The 26,369-nt window shown below is 36.4% G+C and overlaps 1 protein-coding gene and 1 long non-coding RNA gene across 2 annotated transcripts; one reads left to right on the forward strand and one right to left on the reverse strand.

The window, feature by feature from the left end:
* Positions 1–11,582: 11,582 nt before the first annotated feature.
* Positions 11,583–14,552, reverse strand: LOC141281907 (uncharacterized). Its single transcript, XR_012336320.1, has 3 exons — positions 14,520–14,552; positions 12,427–12,498; positions 11,583–12,341 (listed from the first exon to the last, which is right to left on the reverse strand). It is a non-coding gene; the product is annotated as an uncharacterized lncRNA (long non-coding RNA).
* Positions 14,553–17,700: 3,148 nt separating this feature from the next.
* Positions 17,701–19,973, forward strand: LOC135768944 (uncharacterized). Its single transcript, XM_065278308.1, has one exon. It carries the CDS (start codon positions 17,701–17,703, stop codon positions 18,796–18,798), a length of 1,098 nt encoding a protein of 365 aa, XP_065134380.1. The 3' UTR covers positions 18,799–19,973.
* Positions 19,974–26,369: the final 6,396 nt, after the last annotated feature.

Consider the following 26,369-nt stretch of genomic DNA (forward strand, 5'->3'; position numbering starts at 1 on the left):
ATGCGTGCCTATTCTACTTTTTGTAAAAAGCAAAAAGGATTAAGTGAAAATAATGAATCGATACTTGATAAATGGGTGACTTGTTCATTATTGTAGTATCAAGAAATGCATTACATTTTTTAAAAACAAAGCCCGCCTTTTAATCTTTCTGACTAGAGCTGTGCGCCAGGCAAATTCCAAACGAGCAGGGCTGGGTTTCCCAAAAGCATCGCTAAGTAGATCGTAAAAACAATCTTAAAATTCATCTTAGAATTATGGGCCGTTTCCCAAAAGCTTTGTAGCTTAAGTAGCACTCGAAAATCATCGTAGATCTACGAGTGCTCTGGAGTAATCGTTAATTTATAAGTGCATCGTAAGACAGCAGTGTTACAAGGTCACCTGCAGGACAACCAGCAAATTGCACTCCTGCAATAACGATAATGTAATGTTTTAAATGTAGGCTATATTTATTTATTGGGTTTTTTTTCTTTGTTTATTTGTTTAAATTACTTTAATATAATATATTTAAAATTCAAACGAAAAATGAAATTTAAATGACTAAACATAAATTAATTAAGAAGGAAAACGTATTTGGTACAATTTTGGTAAAAGTTGGTACTAGCAAATTGATAAATGGTTCCTACCAATTGCTGCTATAATTCATCTAGGCTACAGTAAAAAAATATTTTTTTGAAGGGTATGGCATCTGATTAAAGAAACCAAATAAATATTTACGGTACAATGCAATAATCCTTAATAATAAATAAACATAGATAATAAACAACAAATAAAAAGAAAAATCTAAACTATATTATAAAATTCAGAAGGCATTGCGCAGTGGGACGAGTCCTAACTAAATATGAAAAAAGAATATTTCATGATGCACAAATTATTAAAACATTTAATAAGTCATTGAAAATAATTAATAATATTTTAAAAAATATTAGTGCACATCGGCTGAAGATCATTAGCCTAAACAAGCTTCTGCTACAATTACGAGTCATTCAGTAAGTGACATTTCAGCACTTGACAAAGGGATAGCGACTCGTTAGTAGCACTTAAAACCCAGCTGCGAGCGATCGTTTTACCTTGTAGAAAGCACTCTTGAGTGCTAAGTTCAATCGTTATAGGAAAACCCAGCCCAGGACCATTTTCGACAATAAAATGCTCTGCAAAGTTAACTAAAACAACTGCAAAATTTACCTGTAGCCTACAACGGACTCGAAAGCTACAGAGAGTAATAGCTTTGAGCTGTTAAAAGCAGAACAGACCTTAAAGGAAGGATTGTAAATGGTGGATATAATATTAACATGTAATTTGCAGTCCGGATTAGGGTGGAATGGCACAGGCAGACTGCCGGTCTAAAAACCGAGACCGTTTTGACTTCATTCCGTACACGCTGACAGGCAGCTGCTTCTATAAACGGCTTGCGCTTGTTTGTCTCCATGCTCAGTCTGGAAACAGTTAAATGTTTCTAATAACAGCGCGATTTGGAAGTGCATTCCGGTCACGGTATGTATATCAAATGCATATGGTCAAATAGTTCAATTAGTGCTGCTGTCAAATAAGGCTCATGTTTTTGTTAATTACGGCAAGTTACATCCAATATTATCGTTGCACCCGCTTGCTTTATTTTAGCTGCGTCACCTTAGCAGCTCCACTCCATCCAGCTGGCTCGCTGACGCTCGGCAAATGTTCGTTGAAGAGACACTGATGTTTTAAGGATAAAACCGCTTCATGCAGTGTTTTTAACGATTTAATGACCTCGGCTGAATTGTCAGGCACTGATAATAACTTAAACGAGGGGTTGTTCTAGTTCACGTTAATGCTACATATTTGCCATGCTATACATAAATGCTTTAATATCATTAATATAATATCGATAACGCGGTCTGGCCGCCTTTCAGCGCTGTAACACCGGCAACGGTAAATGGCAGTGAGCCCAGCTTTTATTTTGAAAAGAGCTTATTGAGGGGGCGTGGCATTACTTTGAAGCAATACCCCTGATTGGCTGACTACACGCGTGGATCGTAGTCACAAACTCTGCGGAAAGATAGTGCCAAAAAGATCTGTAGACTTGTGCAGAAGGATTCGTGAATGCCCTGTGATCTGCAAACACAGATTCAACACTTGCATGCTGAACTTTGCACAGAATGTGTAAGAATGTCTTTTTACAATGGTTGGAAAATACAAGTTAGACTGTGTTTGTTTGCAAATTGTGAGGAGGGCATTTGTAGATTTTTTTAATGGAAAACAGCGAAACAGTTGTGCCAAAATTCTGAAAACAAATGCAACACAATCTACAAACAAATAATGACCCTCATGCGCAGACAAATCACTTTGCATTCATTTAAATTCTGTTTGTCAAGTACAAGTCGATGATTTCTATTTGTGAATCATAAAGAGTTGGTTTGCGGATTTTAAATCTATTTGTAAATCCCATTTTATATTTGTATGTCATGAAGAGTCTGTTCGTGGATTTTTATATATTTGTAGATCTCGTTTTACATTTGCGGATCATGAGGAGTTTGTTTGCAGATTTGGAACCTATTTGCAGATTTGTTTCGTGTTTACAAATTGTAGTCTCTTCATTTTCAACGATTATGGCATTATTTTGTCACCAAAGCGAAACAATAGTGTCAGAATTCTGAAAACAAATGTGACACAATCTACAAATAGAAAATGATATTCATCTGCAAAGAAGTCACTTTACATTCATTCAAATTCTGGTTTTCAAGTACAAGTCACTGATTTCTTTTTGTAAATCATGCTTTATATTTGTGGATCACAAAGACGATTCGTAGATCTTGTTTTACATTTGCGGATCACAAGGACTGTGTTTGTGGATTTTTAATCTATTTGTAGATTGCGTTTTGTGTTTACAAGTTGTAATATTTATTTATGACTTTTACTCTGTCCATTTTCAATAATATTGGCCTAAAATTACCCCCATACCCTTTTTAAAGCCATATTTACATGATATGTACCCTTTAAAATAAGCCAGGGCTGCACGTTTTGATTAGATTGTACTCTGCTGTTCATTTGCAAAATAACCGGACTCGCAATGTATGTTAATGTACTACAGTATAAGACAGTAACGCAACTCTCTAAAGCAGGGGTTCTCAAAGTCCGGACTCCGGATCCGGACCCGACGGGAACTTGATCCGGACCCGCGTCAACTTCATAGTACAAGTGCATTAATTTATATGTGATTGATTAAATGTGTGCATTTGCTACTTTACAAATGCATATTAAACTTGTAAACCATTCGTTTAGTTTTCTTTTCTTTTTAGATTTAAGAGTATTCCTGGTCCGGAAAAAAACGAGTTATTTAAACATTTCCTGTGTCACGCTGTAGCCATCACACCCAGATATTATGCACAGCTACTTCATGTACTACGGCTTTTGATCAGAAAGTCCTTATTAATCTGAAATCACTGTTGGTTTGAGTAGTTTATAACATGCATTTGAAAAAGCAACACTCGTCAAACATAATCTTTATACATATTCTTTATTATCATGAAAATACCTGAAAAGGTTTGAAGAACAGCAATATAAATATATCCTTAAGACATTTCCTGGAGCTGCGTGTGTCTGGTTCTTTGTCTGCAGCGCATATTGAGTTTCTGCACGAGAGCGCCCCCTGGCTATTGGATGTAACGGCATTTCACCGTAATTCATTGAGAAGCATAGCAAGCATCATCAGCCAATTTATAATATATTGCACCCCTAATTTTGGTCAGTGTCTCTGCCTACCAACCACACTTTTTTTTGCCATGGTTTATGCATCTCATGGAAAACAAACTGTGCCATTTCTCTAATTAGTTTGCTCTTTTTTTGCACCTGATTACTTTTGGCATATTCCTTGTGTTTAAAAAATGTTTTTACTTTAAATGCGAAATACACTTGTTATGTTTTCCCCAAACTATTTGTGTTGATTTGTTATATAAACAAATAATTTACATAAAGTTATTACCATGCTTGACAATTTTTGTAATAACCAGTTTTTCCGGACCTATGAAAATGATGAGAATTCAGATTTGGACCTTTGAATATAAACTTTGAGAACCCCTGCTCTAAAGTTTACACATCAAGAGTTCTGATCCGTCACAGCCCTATACACTTGTACAACTGTGATTGTACTGTAGCCTATGTTGGATTCTCATCCCATCTCACCAACAGTTTAATACTTACTCGCACATCCAAACGTAATCAGAGAAGTGCCTCATTCTCTTTCCAATCGCATGAACATTGTGAAACAGCAGTCGCATCCTCTCAATCAATCACTCAATTCGCATTGGCTACCTGCCAATGTGGCTGGGTAGATTGACAGTGTTACCCGCAAAATTGCAAAATTCACCCGCATTTGGTGTGTGGTCGAGTGTTAATTTCAGGCCCTGCTTAGTGCATTTATCAAACCATATTATTTAATTACCAAGTTCGTTTATAATTATTAATAATAACGATTCATTATTATTATTATTATTATTATAAAGAGCTAAAATAAAAGTGTTTCTAAGTCATTAAAAACCTTTTTATGCTTTTTCATTTTATGACTATATAGAATATAATAATAATAATAAATCAAGCCAAGCATGGCAAAAAATGATTCATACGTGATGACTGTCATGATTTAAGATCTAAGTTTGCATTAGTTTTATGAAAAAATAGCTCTTTTTTGTATCTTGAGACCACTAGGTGGCGCTGTGCCGAAACAATAGATGGTGCCTCAGGTCATCACTGTGATGACACATACCAAATTTAGTGTAAATACGATAAAGCGATATAGCCTTAAATGACTTGACCACTAGGGGGCACTGACCAAACAATAAATTGTGACTCAGGTCATGATAGTGATGACGCCCACCAAATTTGGTGTAAATACGATAAAGAGATGCAGAGATATAGCTTCAACTCTCTTGACCACTAGGGGGCGGCGAAAAGTTTACAAGTCCTCTCAGAACATGTTGCTGATGAACCATACCAAGTTTCATAACAATACGCAATTGTGTTTCTGAAATGGCCGGCCAAAAACCATTTGGTATCGTTTGACTCTGCATGCCTCACGAAATCTAACAAGACCAGTCTCATAATTTTACATTCAAATTTGCAGTAGTTATAAGCAAAAATAGACATTTTTTATATCTCTTGACCAGTAGGGGGCAGTGTGACGAAATGGTGCATGCACCCTCAGGTCATCACTTTTATGACATATACCAAGTCTAATATTAATACGCAAAAGTTTTGCGAAGGCACAGGCTCAAACACATTTTGGCGTGCTCGCCCTCGCATTCTTTGATGCGTTATACGACAACGGATAGGTCTACCGAAAAGCGTTTGATAACTTTTTGTCTGGAGTGTCTCTAGATGATGCGTACCAAAAATCAAGCCAATCAAACAAGCGCTCTAGGAGGAGTTCGAAAATGTAGGTGTTCAATATAATTCAAAATGGCCGACAGGAAGTAGGTTTGACTCTGACATATTTGGTACAGTCGGACTCAGCATGAGCCAAGGAATCAAAAGAGTGAAGTCTCATTTCAGTGTGGCAAATGAATCAAATGCAATAAAGATTTTAAACAATTTCTTTACATATCCTGACCACTAGGTGGCGCTCTCCTAAAGATTTATAGGTGTGCTCAGAACATGTCACTGATGAACCATGGCAAATTTCGTAGCGATACGTCATTGTGTTTGTGAAATACTGAACTTAATGAGAAAATTCAAAATGGCCGACCGAAAACCGTTTTATATCGTTTGACTCGGCATGCCTCAAGGAATCTAACAAGACCACCTTCATGATTTTAGACTCAAGTTTGAAGTAGTTATAAGCAAAAATAGGAATTTTTCAAATCTCGTGACCTCTAGGTGGCGCTGTGACGAAACGTTGCAGGCACCCTCAGGTCATGACTGTAATGACATATACCAAGTTTCGTGTCGATACACAAAAGTTTTGCGAAGATACGGCCTCAAGTCCGTTTTGGCGTGCTCGCCGCCATATATGTTGTCAATTTATATGAGAACGCATTGGTCTATCAAAAAGCTTTTGATAACTTTTTGTCTGGGGTGTCTCTAGATGCTACATACCAAATGACATGCAAATCAGACAAACGCTCTAGGAGGAGTTCGAAAAGGTTTTACGGAAAATTCAAAATGGCGGAAAGATGTGCATGACACACATGACATCAATGTGTGCAATTGAATCATCATGAGCCAAGGATTTAGAGGAAACAAGATTTTAGTTTCTAGGACTCACGGGTCAGAAGTTATGAGCATGAACAGAAGTGGATTTTTGGACTGTTGGTGGCGCTAGAGGGTTTGAGTTAGACACACCTATGTTGCTATAGTAACTTCTTAGACTGTCCTCTACATGTGTGCCAAATTTCATAACTTTCCTACGTAAGGTTCTATGGGCTGCCATTGACTTCAATGGCGGAAGAGGAAGAATAATTAAAAGAAAACTAACAATAACAATAGGTGTCTACGCCACTTCGTGGCTTGACCCCTAATAATAAACTTTATTTTCTATAGCGCCTTTAAAGGTAGCATCTCAAAAAGCTGCACAAGGGGAAAAAGAAACAATACAAACAATACATAAAACAAGTCGAATATAAAACCACACAAAATAAGAATGTACTGTCAGGATAAGTGAGTTAAAAGCGAGTTCAATTTTAAGTAAAAGCTACCATAAAGAAATAAGTTTTAAGGGAGGATTAAAAAACACTAAGGGATTCTGTTTGCCTAATTGGAGCAGGCAAGGAATTCCAATGCCTTGGAGCGACAGCTGAAAATGCCCTATCACCCATTTAAACGGGTATTAGGAACTAGTAAAAGGCCAGTTTCAGAGGAGCGCAAAGCACGCACAGGGGTGTAGGCAACTAAAAGCTCAGTAAAAAGTGAGGAGCCACATCATTTAAAGCTTTATATGTAAGCATAAGAACTTTAAAATCCACCCGAAATCTTACAGGGAGCCAGTAAAGACTTCAAGACTGGAGTGATGTGGTCCCTCATCTTGGCTCCAGTCAGTATTCTGGCGGCTGAATTTTGGACCAGCTGTAGTTTATTTAGAGTAGCGTTTGGGACCCCCATCAATAAAGCATTACAATAATCAATGCGAGAAAACACAAAGATATTGATCAGTTTTTCAGCAACCGAAAGTGACAGCATCGGATGCAATTTAGCAATACTTTTAAGATGAAAAAAGATGTCTTAACAGTGTTCTGAACACGTGGATCAAATGTTAAATGAGCATCAAAGATCACCCCTAAATTTTTCAGTTTTGTTTTAAAGTCCAGTGAAGAGCCATCCACATCTAATGTTAGAGACCCAGCCTTACTAACTGGTAGGGTGAACCAATAAGCATTCCCTCCGTCTTGTCACTGTTCAGGTACCAGTCATCCATTTTTTTTCTCAGAAATACATTGAGAGAGAAAAGACACAGCCACATTAACATCAGGCTTTGAATGTACATAAACCTGAGTGTCATCTGCATAAAAGTGGAAATTGAGACCAAGTGATCTTAATAGTTGACCAAATTGTTAAATGTAAATACTAAAAAGTAGAGGTCCCAAAATTGATCCTTGAGGAACACCAGATTTTACAACACCAATATCAGACCTACAACAACCGCAGCTTTTGTTGTAAGTAAACATGCTGCACAGTGTTTTGTACATGTATATGTAAGAGCTTTCTCTGATATTTCAGCAGAATTGATGAAATAAGATCACACAACTTTCACACGCTCGTAAAATGAAACTACACGAAAATCAGCCGCTTTAGTTTTATCAATGAAAGGCTAAAAATATAGGATAGCTAAAATATGTGTGGAGTGTACTTAGCTATTACACAATCAAAGCTTGACATTAACCACTGTGGCTGCCCAGGTGAAAAAAAAGTGCACTAAAATACACTTTATTTAAGTACACTTAGTACACTTTTCCACAATATACTAAAAGTGCTCTATTTTCGCACACTAATTTTGAACTTCGTATACTAAAAAGTAGTATTTAGTACTTCTTAAGATGAACTTAATACCATCTTAGTGTACTCAACTGTGCTATTTTGAGACACCATGAAGTTGAACTAAAATGTATTTTTAACATACTATGTCTGTATTTAAAAAAATATATTTCATTATACCTTGAAGTACACTTGAACCCACCTTTAAGCATTTTTAAATATACTTTAAAGTATACTAATGGTAAGTTAAAATAATATTCCAAATGTATTCCCAGGTGAAAAAAGTTCACTAAAATACACTATTTAAGTACACTTTCCACATTATACTAAAAGTGCTCTATTTTCACACACTAATTTTGAACTTAGTATACTAAAAAGTAGTATTAAGTACTTTTTAAGATGAACTTTAAACCATCTTAGTGTACTCAACTGTGCTTTTTTAAAACACCATGAAGTTGAACTAAAATGTAATTTTAACATACTAGGTCTGTATTTAAAAAATATATTTAATTACAACTTGAACCCACCTTTAAACATTTACGAATCTACTTTAAAATATACTAGTAGTATGTTAAAATAATATACCAAATGTATTCCCAGGTGAAAAAGTTCACTAAAATACACTTTAAGTTCACAACCTTAAGGTACCAAAAGCTCTTTATTTTCGTGCAGTAAATTGCAGTGTTTGGAATAACGCCGTTTAAAAGAACGGCGTTACGTAACGACGTTCATTTTTCAGTAACGGGCTAATCTAATTAATTACTTTTCCCGCCGTTACAACGCCGTTAACGTTACCGGACGTTAAATGCGGTGCGTTACTATGCACTGACTGAACCTGTGTGATCCAAACACGCAACCCTGGCTCACACAGCTAGTGAGGAGGTAGGTTAATAACGAGATAAACGATTATGATTGGCTAAGGCAGAGTAATGTGTTTCATGGTAGCCAATCAGAGCCAGTGTTGTTATACACATGCCAGCGCACGCGCCTGCGGCGACACACACACACAGGGCGAATTCCAATCGAAGGCCCTGTCCCAAATGGCGCACTTCATGTGGACTTTCGGTCTTGTGGCCTTAAATTGCGCGTGCTCGCTTAGTCCACGAGTCCGTAGGGTGTCCCATCTGTCATTTTTACGCTTTGAAGTGTGCTCATCAGCGCCTCCTTTGCCCCCTTGATGCGGTCTTCAGCGAAGCCCGCACTGCAGCAGGCTTCGCGCACTTTGCCAACCCAGAAGTCCTTGCGAAAGGGCAATCAGACCAATCAGACGACGGAAGGGAGGAGTTCACGCTGACGGGCAACTTCTCTACCTATTTCCGGTGTGATGCTCGAGTCTGTCCCAAAATACGACTCCGGTGCACCCACGTAGACTCGCATCAAGGGTCCCTAAAGTCTGGACTACGTGATGTCATCAAAGTGTGGACCACGAGGAGGACCACAAGTCCGGAGTGTGCCATTTGGGACAGGGCGAAAAGTGATGATCACTATGCCCTATTCCCTTCGAAGATCAAATCTCTTGATGTATAAACTCTAGATAAAGTTGCGCAATGTTGTCTGATAGTGTGGCTAATTAAAATACACTTGGTGATAAAATACAGCGTCTTTTTCTGTTTATTTGGATTTTACATCCCCTTCGCTAAGTGCCCTTCAAGGGCGCACAAACGGCATTTGGAATTTACCCAAACATACGCAACAGCTAAACAGAGATTCGCGGCAGCAGAAGAGATGGCGAGTCAGGAGAAGCAATCCGATGAAAAGTTGGCATTTTCAAGGTGGAGATATAAGCACTACTTCAAATTCATTATGGTCAAAGCAAGAACGTGCATGTAATGTGTACATTATGTCCGGGAGCGAAGACTTTGTCGACATCCGTTGTAAGCAACTCTAATTTAATGAATCATATTGTTAAACTGTTTACTTTTTTAATGAAGAAAACGAAATACAGCAGCCTATGTCTTCCAGACTATTTATCTCAGTTTGATTTATTTAATTTGATACAGTTATTGCAAACACACTTTATATTATTTAACTGTTTACTTTTGAAGAAAATACCTGAAGTACAGAATGTCTACCAGACCAGTTGTCTGACATTGGGAGTTTGATTTATTTAATTAAGAATACGACTACAGAGCAAACTAGGGCTTTTCCGAATACCATTTTTTGAGCTTCGAAGCTCTAGTAGAAATAAAATCGAATATTCGAAGCTTCGGAAGGAGGGGCTGAACATATTTTTCTCTTTAATAAAGGCAGGAATCTGTGTGTGTGTGTGTCTGTTTATCTACAGTTTTATTATGTGGCGGATGTGTTGCTGCGGACTCAAGGGAGTGTAGTGCCTTTTTTTCGTGCAATATGGACATGTGACACGTTTAGAATAAACTTTAAGAAATAAACTTTAAAAATACTACAGAACGGCGCAAGCTGGAAGAGGCATGCCTGTCACGCGTCCTGCGAGAACAGCATTAGTGAAACAAAACACAAGAGCAATACTTTTAATAAGGTAGCCTAACATTTTTCTAACAAATAAACATTCCCGTATCAGAAATTAGCAGCACAGTAATTACTGACAACGTAGGGTAGGCTATTTAAATAAAACAACGAAAATAAATGAACGAAGTTCAACAAACTGTAATAAAACGGTAGCATACTTTCAAAATCAAGTTTATTTATAACACTTACACCATCAATATGTTTTTTTCATCAGCAGAACAATAAAGAAGATATTTTGCAGAAACCCCAGTGCTCCGTCATGCAAGTCAACCGATCCTCACACTTTAAGAGCTAAAGCATATATATCCAATACAAAAGTAATCCCCCATAACTCTGTGTGACATATTGACGTCTTGTGAAGCAAATCAATCAGTTTTTGCAAGAAACTGAACGTTATTTACAACACTATTAGCGTGAATGCCAAAGCAGGAAGCGCGCTTTCCGTTTGAGGCGATCTCTTCCACTGGTGCTGTTTGATGGCTGTTGACTATGGATGTTGGTCTCTCTGCGCCACCTACAGAGCGGGAGCGTGAAGCGCACTTCCTGCTTGGCAAAAGCTCTGCATTAACGCTGAAAAATATTTATATATATATATATATATATATATTCGAATCTCAAAACTGAAAATCGAATGTCAACCCACGGAACGAATATTCGAATATTCGAATTTTCTGGTCCAGCACTAGAGCAAACACACTTTTTGTTGTTTAAAAGTTAACTTTTTGTGAACAAAACACTTGGAAGTACAGGTTGTTTACTTGACCAGTTGTCTCAGGTTGAGAGAGTTTGATTTAATTTAGTTTGCTGAAGTTAAATGCACATTATATGGTGTAACTGTTTACTTTTCTTACAAAGATAATACTTGAAGTGTAGGATAAAACTCTTGCTGTCTGTTGACGTGCAATAAATATGGAAAGTTATGTATGAACACCTGTCTGTTCTACTCATTTCAACTGACATGTGAAAACTGCTAAAAAAATACAAATTCTTTGACATATAGCAACTTTTTTTTAAACGTAACGCAAATAGTTACTTTCCCTGGTAACGAGTTACTTTTATTATAGAGTAATTCAGTTACTAACTCAGTTACTTTTTGGAACAAGTAGTGAGTAACTATAACTAATTACTTTTTTTAAGTAACGTTCCCAACACTGGTAAATTGTGCTTAATATACTAAAAAGTAGTATTTAGTACTTGTTAAGACAAACTTAAGACAATCTAAGTGTACTCAACTGTGCTATTTTCTAAAATTGTATTCAGTTACAACTTGAAGCACATTTGAACCCACCTTTTAAACATTTATAAATGTAATTTAATAATTTCAGATATAATAATATTACATAAATAATATAGCATACAAAATGAAATAATAATATATTGCCCACACATTTGTATAGATAAAATAAATAATTTCTAATGTACTGTATGTGACATTTGAATTACAGTCAAGTTTACTATTAGAATGTTATACATGTACTATTTTACCTGCATGTTTGCCACCAAAACATGTTTTAACTCATTCTAAAATGATACCTATTCTGTTTTCATACATACGAACCGGTTTCTTCCATCATTAACAACTAATTAAATGTTAAAGAAACAACTAAGTATGTATTTACTGCTATTGAAATGATTTTACAATATAAAACAAAGATCAGTGAAATGCAATGAGCTACTTTTATCAAATTGTGGAACATTAATACATCAATATGAAAAGTACACTATGAATATGCAACCATTGAATAATTATATAATCATAATGATGTAATTCTCTAAACAAAAAGTTACTGGACAAATGCATAAGTGCATTTGAACTAACTCGAGATAAACCTACAAATGGCTGAACCAAAACACAGAGCAGTTTAAATGGAGGGTCACTTCTTCTTGCCATTCAGACACTGAAGACTTAATCACAAGGTCTGTGAAAAGGAAACAGAATATATACAAAATTAACCAATAATTAATGAACATATGCATTAGAATTTTGTTAACTTCTCAGTTTACCTTTTAAAGCTTTGACTGTGTCCTCATCAAGCTTGACATGAGTGTCCGTTTGATCCGTCGCTACATGGCACTCTACAAGTTAAATTGAACAAAGGGTTATAGGAGGCTTAACTCACTGACACTGATATAATGCAACCTGTGTGTATTACAGGATATTCTTTACTTTGATAATTGTGTTTTATTTTAACCAAGGGCATTTTCCATTGACATGTCTATTGTGGTCTTGCTTACAAGAAAAGTTCACCTCTGTTTAAGGAGATTTAAGGAAATCAGAAGTCATGCCAATGGACTCTATGCACGCTTAACTTCCACAATTGACTCAAGGCTGCTCTTAAGTTTCTGATGCGGGAGATTTAAAGCAGAGTGACAGCAGAATCGCTAAAATTACTTTTGTTAATTTTATTACTTTTGTTTGCTGGATTTACCCAAATTTACAACCTATGATGTGTGAAGAATTGTCCAGATGTGCAAACTGAGAAAGGTTGCAAGTTTTATGTGTTGTCTTATCTCTGTAATCATTAAGATATATTCAGCTAGCCTGTACTAGCAGTGCTTACATTGTGCTGTTTTTTACAATTCGTCCAGCAGGCTAATCACGTTAGTAATATATTATTGTCTTTGTAATGTTGTCTAAAAGTGTCCGGTCCAACATCCAATAGGAAAATTCAACTGCAGTACAGGGCTCAAAATTAACTTTTTTTTGGTAGCACTGTTGCTCACAACTTTAAAGAGTTAGGAGCACCAGCAAAAATTTAGGCGCATACATCCAAAAATTAAAAAGCACCACAACTACAATGTATATGTTAATAGATTTATTTTATTAAAATAAAATGCAACCACCAGGCTTTACATATCCTATGGCCAGCATTTAAAATTTGGTCTTTTATTTAATTTTTTTTACTGCATAGATTCCTAAATTAATAACTGCTTTTGAAATAGTATAGCAATAATAATTTACCAATTACAGATTACAGGTAAAATGATTAAGATTACAATAGAAAATCTAGCAAACACGTAAAACACTGATTAATTTGGACATTTACAAAAGTGACCTTAATATAGAAGGCTTATATAGAAGGCTAATATTGGTATTGATAACTGCATTACCAGGATGCTATTACTACTAAATATGTTTTAAAAAATATATTTTTTATAAAAACATACCATCAACATTGTCGTGTTCCACATCAACATGGACCACAAGGATGTTTGTTGGATGTCCATTCACCAGCGCACATACACTATCAAACTTTGACAGACAGGTCGGTGTCTCCATCAATAATGAACACATTTGTCATGACACTACTAGTGTTTTTGGCACTTTCGCCATGTTTAAGCAAGGTCTGGCGCTTTAAATGTTTTGATTCCGCCACCAACGCCGTTTTACAGGATTTACAGTAAGCAAAGTAAGTTACATCGAGCCATTTTCATAGCGGAGACACTCGAAATCTTTAAGCCACTCTCTCTGAAAGGTTTAACGTCAAGTCTTATTTTCCGGTGGTGGAGTCGCATTTGAATCCGGATCGTCGTCATTAATTACAGTAGTAACATTGGCTGTAGTCGGCTTGTTCTCGTCATGCTCGCGGTGCGTCTTATTTTCGCGCTTCACGTACCAACGTAGCACGGCAACAAGGAATGACTGACGCTCATATTAGCCAATCTGCGGTCTTCATTAAACGTAAGAACTTAATGGTGAAATTTGATTGGTTATGTAACGTTGGAGAGAACACTGAACCTGGGACAGCAGCACGCAGCATCACAATCTAAATCAAGTCGCACCACAACAAAATGGGCAGTCGCAGAAATGCTCCCAAATATAATTTAAATATTTTAAATATTCGCAATTTCGAGCCCTGCCAGTAGCCACCGTTCAACCTGAAGAGGGCAGCACTCAGACGTTTTTACACCATATATTGTAGTATTGAAACACTTTATATCCAAATGTCAAAAAACTTACACTAATAAAGCATCATTCTTACAGATCATTAACTAAAAAAGTTGGTTTAGGGTTAAGTTACTCTTTAAACATTAGCATTAGAAAAACGTAAAAGTTATCTAAATGTTATACAAATACTGTAGAACTAAAAACTTACCACCAAGAATAAGTATTTACGGGCTGTATCTTCATCTGTTCATCTCTACTTCGACTTATTAGATATTCTCGGCTCTGATTGGTCAATTTGAATGCCGCTGTGCTAAAAAAAGACAGGCTGTTATGATTTCTGAAATACAACAAGAGAAATGAAATGCCTAACTTTACTCACAAAAAAATGTAACGTTATGTTCCAAAAGCCACACAACATACACGCTTTAAGAAGCTGGGTTAAAATTAAGACATACTGTAATACTAAATGTTCTACTTATTTAACAGTTCACTAAAAATAAAAAGCAAAAATCTGTCATCACTTTACTTACCCTCATGTTCTCTCATTCATCTTCAAACAAAAACCGATGTACTTTAATGAAATCCAAGAAACGTATATTTCCCCTCGATGTCAGATCCACTTGATAGTTAAAAACTGCTGCTCACATTTCAAAAAGTTAATCGCAACAGCAATAAAAAACATCGCCGAAGTAATCCATGTGAATCGCGTTGTTTCAGCCAAGTCCTCTGATGATCACTATATATAATTTAACAGTTTTAGTTTCAACTTTCATCCACATTTACCAACGATCACGCACGTTGTGTATCGAACAACTGAATCAGGAAGCCAATGTGACGTACTGAATCCCAAGAACCAATGAGGTTTAGTCAGGTCCGTCACGTGTGTTGTTTGAATATAAACACTAACAAATTTATGTGGATTAACTTTGTAAAATCAATATATAATGCAAGTTCAATGATATGATGTTGAAATTGCAATGTTAGCCTATTAAAATTAATGTACATGTTTAAAAAATATATATGTTTTTTTCTAAATACACTAAAACTTCTGTAAAAGTATGCTTGTGTTTAACATACTTTTTTTTTTAAATGTGTAATTAAACATATATTTTTTCCCAGCGTACCTCTAGTGCTCTTTTTAGAAATACGTTAAATGTATGCTTGAGTTTAGCATACTTGTAAAAAGTGTAATTAAAAATATATTTATTACCAGTGTACCTCTAGTGCACTTTTTAGAAATACATTAAAAGTATGCTTGAGTTTAGCATACTTTTTTAAAGTGTAATTAAAGATATAATTATTACCAGCGTACCTCTAGTATACTTTTTAGAAATACATTAAAAGTATGCTTGAGTTTAGCATACTTTTAAAAAGTGTAATTAAACATATATTTATTACCAGCTTAACTCTAGTGCACTTTTTAGAAATAAATTAAAAGTATGCTTGAGTTTAGCATACTTTTAAAAAGTGTAATTAAAGATATATTTATTACCAGCGTACCTCTAGTGCACTTTTTAGAAATACATTAAAAGTATGCTTGAGTTTAGCATACTTATAAAAAGTGTAATTAAAGATATACTTATTACCAGCGTACCTCTAGTGCACTTTTTAGAAATACATTAAAAGTATGCTTGAGTTTAGCATACTTATAAAAAGTGTAATTAAAGATATACTTATTACCAGCGTACCTCTAGTGCACTTTTTAGAAATACATTAAAAGTATGCTTGAGTTTAGCATACTTTTAAAAAGTGTAATTAAACATATATTTATTACCAGCTTAACTCTAGTGCACTTTTTAGAAATAAATTAAAAGTATGCTTGAGTTTAGCATACTTTTAAAAAGTGTAATTAAGCATATATTTATTACCAACGTACTTGTAGTACACTTTTTTGAAATACATTTAAAAGCTATTTAAGATATTTTTAATACACTTTAAATAAGCACGTTGGGAATACAAATGTACTAAAAACATATTACTTAAATTTTAAGTATATTTTTAAATACTACTTTTTTTTCACCTGGGTGGTGGTTTTTCAAAGTTACTAGCCACTCAGCATTTCCACTGGCCACAATTTTGCTGTTGGGAAATTACAGTTTATGTGTTTAAAGTTGACTTTAGTATGCTATGCATGCCAAAACTCAATTTAGCATATATATTCTACGAGATTACACACACGTACTATTGATACTCATTCTCATGTTATCGTGTTGGAACTGATTGCGAGAGAGTGCTTCTGTTGTGTGTCATTCAGCGTGATTCCGCCGAACCCGCCTTCACTAACTGGAAGTTCATTGATTACGAATTGTGATCAGATTGTACATTTGTGATACAATGAGCCTGGCTACCTTTTATTTGGCTGTAGGCTGAAATTATATTCGACACAACAAAGGGGCTGGTTGTGGATGTCTTACCGGCCAGTGCTGAAATCTACCCATCACACATTTTGCGGGTGTTAATGTCAAGCCCTGTCACAAGATTTCATTCCTCCTTCTAAGCTTTGTTTTAGGTCCCTCTTTGACCAGCAGTTAAATATTCTCTTTAGTTTTGGTGCTAATGCTCCCCCGTACTCTTACCTTCAAATATAGCACTCTTTTTGGTTAAAAAAAGTGTGACTCATTTGTTTAGCATCACCAATCGGTTCATTGGGGTTTTTTTTTTATCTGATTTATTATGACAAACTCACATTTGATTAAGAACAAAACTATTGTTAGAAAATAAACAAATTCTACATATTTTTCATTTGATCTACTGTGATTTTCATGTTGAAATATTGGGGCGAGGTTTAACTGACGGATTAAAATATTGGGGGTTACCTTCCCCAACACCCTCCACCCTACTACAAACTACACTACTGAGTAGACATGCCCATTACGCTTATTGGCTACAAGTGTGTTTTTGTAGTCGGCCTGACTCTCTTTTCCAAAGCGTTTTAGGTATTCTTCAATTTTTGCATACATTTAGAAGAAATTTTGCTACAAAATTTTTGTTGAATCACGATTTGATTGTGAAAACATCCGTACACACATCTCATGCACAAATTTGTGCATATGCATGCTTAGTGAATGAGACCAAATGCTATTTTCACTAAAATATTCAGGTTAATTAGGCCTATGATTAATTAGTTCAAAAAGAAATACACAACCAGTCCTAACTGAAAGAAAACAAGTTGACAAAAAGATAGAATCCAATGTTTGGTGATATTGGAAACACCAGAAGTGTTATAGGGTTTTGAACACAGCACAAGAGTTAAACTACAAGAGCAGAAATTGAAAATAGAAATGACATAATGTACTTCACATTAAAAATAACATGGATACATGACATCTCAAATGTGTTTTTTCACTCTGGTTTATCAATATGAACTATTTACTGTCTTCATTTTAGATATGATTGCAGTGAAAGAGGAGAGTCAAGATGAAGTGGACGAGAAACATCAGATTGTAAAAATAAACCATAATGTTTCACAGAAAGAAACTCTGAAAACAGAAGACATAAAGTGTGAAAATAGTTTCAGTGAAGATGAACGCCCTGAAGATCACAAGAAGACTCACAGTGAAGAGAAACCTTTCACATGTCAACAGTGTGGAAAGAGTTTCAGAAGAAAAGATAACCTTAAAACACACATGAGGAATCACAGTGAGGAGAAACCTTTCACATGTCAACAGTGTGGAAAGAATTTCAGAAGAAAAGAGAACCTTAACATACATGCAAGGATTCATACTGGAGAGAAACCATTCACATGCCAACAGTGTGGAAAGAGTTTCACCTTTAAATCGAACCTTAACCGCCACATGAAAGCTCATAGTGAGGAAAAGCCACACGCATGCCATCACTGTGACAAGAGTTTTTCAGATACAAGTAATCTTAAGATACACATGAGGACTCACACTGGAGAGAAACCATACACTTGTCATCTGTGTGGAAAGAGTTTCAGAGTTGAAAGTATCCTTAAGATTCATGCAAGAATTCACACTGGAGAGAAACCGTTCACATGCCATGAGTGTGGAAAATGTTTCAGAAGTAAGAATTGCCTTACAGCACACATGACAATTCACAAAGGAGAAAAACCTCATGCATGTCTTCAGTGTGGAAAGTGTTTCAGTGTGGAGCGTCAACTTAAGAGACACATGATAAATCACAGTGAAAAGAAACCTCACGCATGTCTTCAGTGTGAAAAGAGTTACATAAATAAACGTGGACTTGAGACTCACATGAGAAGTCACACTGGAGAGAAACCTTACATATGTCTTCAGTGTGGAAAGAGTTACACAATGGAAGTTAATCTTAAGACACACATGACAGTTCACACTGGAGAGAGACCGTTCACATGTCTTCAGTGTGAAAAGAGTTTCATCGATAAACGTGGACTTAAAACTCACATGATCACTCACACTAAAGAGAAACCTTTCACATGCCATGAGTGTAAAAAGAGTTTCAAAACAAAAGCCAACCTTAAAAAACACGCAAGATTTCACACTCAATAGAAACCATTCATGTGTAAACAGTGTGGATATGGCAACAAAGTTTATAAATCAGCTGAGGTCTTATTAATAAAACTGTGCGTAGGATCCTTACTTAAAGAGCCACACAGATCCAAAATCAAAACTGACCTGTATTGCAGTGTTTCATGTAGCTGTCCATCAATGTAAACAATGTGCAAAGTAGTTGAACCAAAAAAAGTGCACGATTAATAAAGTTATTGGCATCTAAAGTAGGGAGTCGACTCTGAATCTCTGAAACGAGTCGTCATATGGAATGAATCTCCTGACTGACTTTATCCACATAATACGTAATAACGTAATGGTTCAGTACCCACTTTATTTTAAACAACATGGGTCTCCTAACCATAACCTCTAAGTATGATTATAGCTAATGATGAATAATGTGTATTGATGTTTAAACACTTAATATACTGTCAGAGAGTCATGTTAGCAAGCGGCTAACACATGCTGCACGTTTTGCTATAACCCGGTTAGCTTACATTAATGCTTTAATGAGTGTAAAAACGTGTCGTCGTTTTTTTTTTGCTTGGAAGAACGATGGATGATGTGTATTGATGTTGATAATGTCTTCTCAGTAAATCATGTTAGCACGAGGTCAATACATGTTGCACTATTCTGTGCCACTGATCTGTGTGAAGACTGTGTCAGTTGACCAATCAGAGCAGAGTAGGCTACTGAAAGGTGGGGTTTAGGCTAGGGCTGGGTCAGAATATTTGATTTTTCAAATTTTTGTTCGGTGGCATTCGATTTTTAATTTTAAGATTTGAATGTCCTATTTGTCTCAACATTATTAGCTGCAGAGACCACCAAGCAGGAAGTGCACTTTACTCTCCTGCTCTACAGGTGGTGGTGTGGCGCTGATAACCTGGCTTGCAACTGCCACCAAACCCCACAAGAAGAAGATCGTGCTCGTGTTGGCTAGAGGCTTGACCGCATTAACGCTTAATAATTGTCAAATACATTACATTCAAGATGCCAGTATCTCACCAGGAGTCACAAGGATTACATCTGCTTTTGAGTTCTCAAAGTTGCGGATCTATTGACTTGCATTAAATGACAGAGCACTGGGATTTTTGCTGTGCTGCTTTATTTTTCTACTGATGAAAAAAGTCACCAACATGTTGGATAGCCTGATGGTCAGTAAATAAACTTGATATTGAAAGTATGCTACCGTGTTCTTTCTTTTTTATAGTTTGTTAAACGCCTTTCTTTTATTTAAATAGCCTACCTTATCATTTACGGTGTTGGTAATTATTGTGCTGCTAATTTCTGATCAGGAAATGATTTGTTTGTTTAAAAATTGTATGCTACTTTATTATAAGTATTGCTCTTAACAGCCTGTGTGTTTTGTTACTAGTGCAGTATTCCGTTCTCAGAGAATGCTGCAAATGCTGTGCCCGCTTTGGTCCAACTGCACCAAAATGCAACACTACACTCCCTTGGGTCCGCAGCAACACACCTGCCACATAATAAAACTGCAAACAGACAGACAAACACACAGAGATTCCTTCCTTTAGAGAGAAAAATATCCTCAGCCCCTCCCTCAGTAGCTTAGAATATTTGATTTGATTTCTACTAGCGCTTCGAAGCTCAAAAAATGCTATTCGGACCAGCCCTAGTTTAGGCAGACTGAGTCATTGAACGGCTTCACACGAATCGTTTGGGGATCTAAGAAATGGGGTAATTTTAAATTTATATTTTTAAAAATGACAGTGTTTTTTGACCTTGCATGCATTTAAACCTGTTGTCCGAGACTTATGATCAGTGATAGGATGCTTAAAATTGGCATCTTACTGGATCTTTAAAGTCTACGTGCGCACCAAAGCCCAGAATGTCTGTACTTGTGGACTTGTGAAACCTAATCAGCCTAAGTACTGCTCCAATTCCAAGTTCGCATGAACCCATGTTCACATAACATCCCTGGATGTGTTCTTGATCCACTAATTTTATCATTGCCCCTGCCAAATTTTTAACAGTGCGTCAGTTCTATGTGGACCGCAAGCACTGTGATTGGTTCACTAGAACCCCTCCCGTCAGGTAAAAAACTGCTTCATAGGTATTTCCGTTTGAGAACAAAGTGAGAACAAAGATGGACCAAGTTGAGGAGTGATTTAACTCAAACTGCAACATTAGTCATCTCAAAATATAGACAACATGTTGCTGATTCTCCTTCGTTTGTGGGTTAAGCTTGAAAAGCTGCTTCTTCATTGAAGGTCGCGCTGGTACTGTGGTAACACGCGTGGATACTGCCTACCAATGGTCTGCATGCCAACCCACATTGCTGCAGTAATTCATGCAAAAGGAGCTGGTGCTGTACATGCTTATCATAGTTTTCATGTTCATACTTTCAGTTGGCCAAGATTTCTAAAAATCCTTTCTTTGTATTGGTCTTAAGTAATATTCTAATTTTCTGAGATACTGAATTTAGGATTTTCCTTAGTTGTCAGTTATAATCATCAAAATTAAAAGAAATAAAAATTTGAAATATATCCGTCTGTGTGTAATGAATGAATATAATATACAAGTTTCACTTTTTGAATGGAATTAGTGAAATAAATAAACTTTTTGAAGATATTCACCGTGCTCTGGGAAGGTGCAGTGGAGGAGGCCTGTAAACGGAACAACAAGGCTGGAATGTGAAGGTACTCCCAGTGGAAGTAGATTTGGCACTGAGCCTGCATTAACGACGACAGTGGGGCTTCTGGCCTTAGTCAAACGGGTTTGTGTGTATATGGTTGGGTTGTGATGAGATTGTGGTGTTAGAGATTGAGGTTAGGTCAAGGGTTTATGCACTGAGTTACGAGAAAGGAGCAACTTCAGGACATGGAAGGTGTGAGGAGGAGTGTGGCAGAGGGTCACTCAATTGACCATCCCACAGAGTCTCATGGGTGCCTCAAGTATGCAATTAAGAGATATCAACATCAAGTCCTATACAACAGATCTATGACCAGCACCTGTATAGACAGATGGTTCTAAAGATTCTGCCTCTACAACAGGGATGGGCAACTTTGATAATGCCGAGGGCCAGCATTTTTCTCCTTTATACCAAGGGGGCCAGAACCACACGCACAATTTACATCATTCTTAATTTCCTTTATTAAGAAACCACAATATAAAATTAACCTGTCTTTAAAGATTTTAACTATAAAACTTAGCAATTATGCTAATTCTAAATCATAACTTTATTTTCAGTGGACAAGCATTTCAGATAAAACTTCTTAACTGCATTGCTTTAACACCTGTAACAAGCAAGGCACTTTTAATTAGTATAGAGGAGTTTCTCATCCTGCCCTTAGAAAACAAAATTTTTTAAAATAAATAACACATAAATTCAAAACAAAATATATATAAAAAAATTTAATAACAATGTATTTTACCTTTCAAATCTGAGAGCAATTCTGGCCCGAGTATGACCCGTCACCCAAACCAGTGGCATTGGTTTTAACCCGACTGGACCCGAATGTAAACTGACGTGTGTGCAGTCTGCAGCCCCGGTGGCCTCGCAACAAATTTGGCGAGCTGCTCCATTTGTTTATATGACGATGACACCAAGGTAACCGCTAAAATTTACATAAAAAATAGGAGAGGTTTGAAAAGGACATTGACACACACATGCGAGAGTCCAGGGCTTCTCGGGTCCGTTCGGCAAAAACACATTCATTTTAAATAACCCGAGACCGGATTATTGTACCCGACCCATGTCCGAGGCATGCGTGAAACTTTTAGACCCGAACCTGATCGGGTCTTAGGTCGGACCTCGGGTTTTTTCGGACTCCGTGAAGACCTCTTCTTCACATACGCCCAAACACGGGACTATGCTTACTGTGAGGATCCGCGGGACCTAGTGCCCCCTCCTGTTTGGGAGTATTTACGCCCTAATACAAAAATCATCATTTTAAAAGTATTTGATTATGTATAATATGGTCCAGCGGGCAGTATCAGAATTTACCCCGGGCCGTGTGCGGCCAGCTAACACAAATACGTAACTGTTACGTAACGTCGACGTAATATGATGACCAAACTTACGTCGTGGCGACCGGAAAAGTGAAATTCCTGGATTCGTCGCCTGCACGTAACTTCGCAACGTAATCTGTCTGTCGTGGGCACGTCGTGACAACGTAATGGATTGAAAGTTTTTTCTGTACTGGCGACGTGGTGATTTGGTTCTGTAATGGTAATGAAATTACCTCCCTAGGACGTAACAGTTACGTCGCCAGCTGGTAAGTCATGAAATTACCAAAAATGACCAATAAATTACGTAACTAGTACGTTGTGTGTTAGCTGGGCGGCCCTCAGGCCGCCAGTTGCCCATCCCTGCTCTACAAGAACTGCTTTTGCAGTAAATTAGCCTACATTTCAATGCAATATCAACAAAAGAATAACTGATAATGCTAGTCTCATGTAGATGTGTATAAATAGCACGAGTGTGAAAATCGTGAATACATGCCAAATTCCAATTTTCAAATATGATACAATAGTCCCTCCCATTCACTTAAAGCAACACCAAAGAGTTTTTTTTACCTTAAAATAACGCTTCCAAAACAGTTTCAGTCGTTCATCCACTCTAAACAGGGTGAACAGCACTTTCACATTCGCTTTGCAGCCCTCTATCGGCCAAAACCGCACTAAAGAAGTTTCCAAACGTCGGGTAGTGGTCCTGTAGTCCGAGTGAATACTACAAAAACTTGCTTTACGGCAGACCTACAATCCAATCAGAGCCAGCTATGCCTCAGTATTTATGACAGTGGGTAATGGACAATTACGCTTCTAACCTGTAGGGGGAGCAAAGAGCCAAAACTCTTTGGTGTTGCTTTAAACGGCACATCTTTTTATGTCGTTATATTTATTGGTTTCTCAATTTTTAGGGTGAGATTTCAGATTTGCTCAATGAGGTTATTTAATTAACAGGTTTCTCCATGTTTTTGTCTATATATAGGCCATGGTCGCTTGGAGCTGGGGTTAGAATTGGGATTTGGATGTAATTTCAAGAAGTTGTTCTAACCTAAACCTAAACGAAAATGGTTTAAAAAACAGAAAAAACTTGAGAAAACAAAAAATAAAACAATAAAAAAAGATGCGCCATTTAAGTGAATTGGAAGGACTGTCGTATAATATCCATGCCAAATTGGAATTTGGGCGTATGTATTGCGTGATTTTCACACTTCGTGCTATTTATACCCAACTCTGTGAGACTGGGTTTAATAATGTGTCTGTGTTTACAGCAGAACTTATTGCCATTCTGGTAGCACTTCATTAGGTGGAGGATGTAAACCATGGTTAGCAGTCATCTGTTTTGATGACTGTTGATGACTTGATCTGTTTCATATGCAGCACTTTCAAGCCTTGCAAGTGGACTAAAATCAAATAGGCAAGATATTATATATGATATTCTTGCAAGTTTATTGAGAAGTAGTAATACAAGTCTTATTACTGTATGTTTCTGTGGGTCCCTACTTATGTGTAAATTGAGGCTAATGAAGGGGGTGACAAACTAGCTAAGAAAGCTTTAAATCATGCAGATGTTGACATACAAGTGGCTCTTAGTTAAAAAGAGGTCACTTGTAATAAATGGCAAGAAGTATGAAATATTGATAGCAAGAGCAGATATCTTAATAGCGTTCAGCTACTTGTTGGAATTGGAAGAAGTGCATTTAAGAACAGAAAAGAAGATATCATCATTTCACGTCTTCGAATCTGACATTCTGGACTAATTATTTCCCTTTTTAAAATAGGAAATCATGCAACTGGTAAATGCAGACATTGTGATCGAACAGAGACAATAGAGCATATTTTGTTTACATGTCAACACAGTATGAAAATTAAAACATATCACTTATTCAATTAGAGCAATAGAAGAAGTATAGAGCCATTATAAAATTTGTTAAAGAAATCGGGTTATATGGGATAATTTAGTGATTTTATTCTTTGCACGTCTGTGCTCCACACTCCAGTACAGCAGGAGGCGGTAGTGCACCATAAATTGCGTTACCAACCGCCATAAAACTCCAGAAGAAGAAGATTCGAATCAAAAGACTCGTAAATGTTTTGAAGCCCGGCGAATCAGTGTTTAAAGCGATCCTCACTAGAGTCTGGTGTCTTCAGTCACGTGTAAATGCATCGTTGTACATTTAAATAATTAATCCGTCTTCGATTATTTTATTGGTTTGTCAACAGAAGACAGGATTTCTTAATACGCTAACCGTTAGCAGTGGGATGAAGTTGAAAATCTGACCCGGACTCTCTGTTGTCTCTGGAGCAGGGATCCATTGTCCGGACAGCGTCATAAACATCTCCTGACTCATACAGTTGTGTACTTTGAGGTAATGTGTCCAGCACGTTTAATACCAATATTATTAAATGTTTTTACCCATGTATTATGAACCAGTTTACTGTGGAGATCGAGGACTAAAAAGAGAAGATGTGCGATATTCAGACAACTTTAAAATTACCTGAGAACTGCATCTGTATTTATCACTTCTTATTTTAGGGAGGAGCAGGGTTACAAAGTAAGGCTCTTTGGGTGATTCCCCTCAATTTCCTAGGCCTTGACTACCACAAAAAGCCACACTTGCATTTTACCTCAATGACTACATCAAGTCAAGTAAGTTTTGATGATAAATATATTTGATCAGATTAACTAGCAAATACCAAAATGTGTTTATACAGTAGCTAGCTAGCCAGTAAATCAGATACCTAAATGTAAGCTAGTACTATTATAGTAACTATAATAATGTTTATTATGCTTTAATGAAAGTTTCTTAGTGAAAGACTTTAAGTACTGTTTACAATTAAATCAGTCAACATTTAATTTTTAGCATTTGTATAACTTGCATGCATGTCTGCTTATAACCAAACAATATGTTTATTTATTTATATTTATGTTTGTATATGATATAGATTTTATACATTTTCCCAAATGTAAAAAAAATCCAGCATTCACAGATTGAAAATAAATAAAATATAATAAATGTGTTTTTGTAATCTGGGTGGTAAAAAAGGCAATCAGTACTTCTGTTTTATGGCAACTTTAATGTCTCTTCTTTCATTTCTAGTTCACACCCATAGAGTGAAAGTGATTGAGACCTTCAGTGAAGCTCCTCCTACAACAATCCACCAATAAATGCTGGAGTCAAACACACAGAGAAATCACTCCATGTGTGACAACTGAAATCTTCATGACATAATGTTGATGCTGGTGAAAGAGGAGCTTGAGAAGATGACAGATCCACAATCATGCAGAATAAAGGATGAAGATACTGAGGAACAAATAGGTTGGTGGCTATTTTTCAATCTTTATTATTGATGGTTGAGGAATAATCATAAAAACATTAAGAAACATGAGGGGAAAATAAACTAAAATCCATGAGATGATAACTTTCTGCATCTATAATAGATTCAGTAGAATTAGATTGAAACATCAGGTAAAGAGTTTTATCCAAAGCAACCTTCAGTGGATTGAATGACTGTGATCTCCATGCAATGCTCTACTACAGTTAAACCTCATGTTGTGTTCACGTCATTATGAAGAAAATTTTCTTTTACCCAAAAATAGT

The sequence above is a fragment of the Paramisgurnus dabryanus genome, chromosome 3 (assembly GCF_030506205.2).
Source record: "Paramisgurnus dabryanus chromosome 3, PD_genome_1.1, whole genome shotgun sequence".
Taxonomy (NCBI): Eukaryota; Metazoa; Chordata; class Actinopteri; order Cypriniformes; family Cobitidae; genus Paramisgurnus; species Paramisgurnus dabryanus.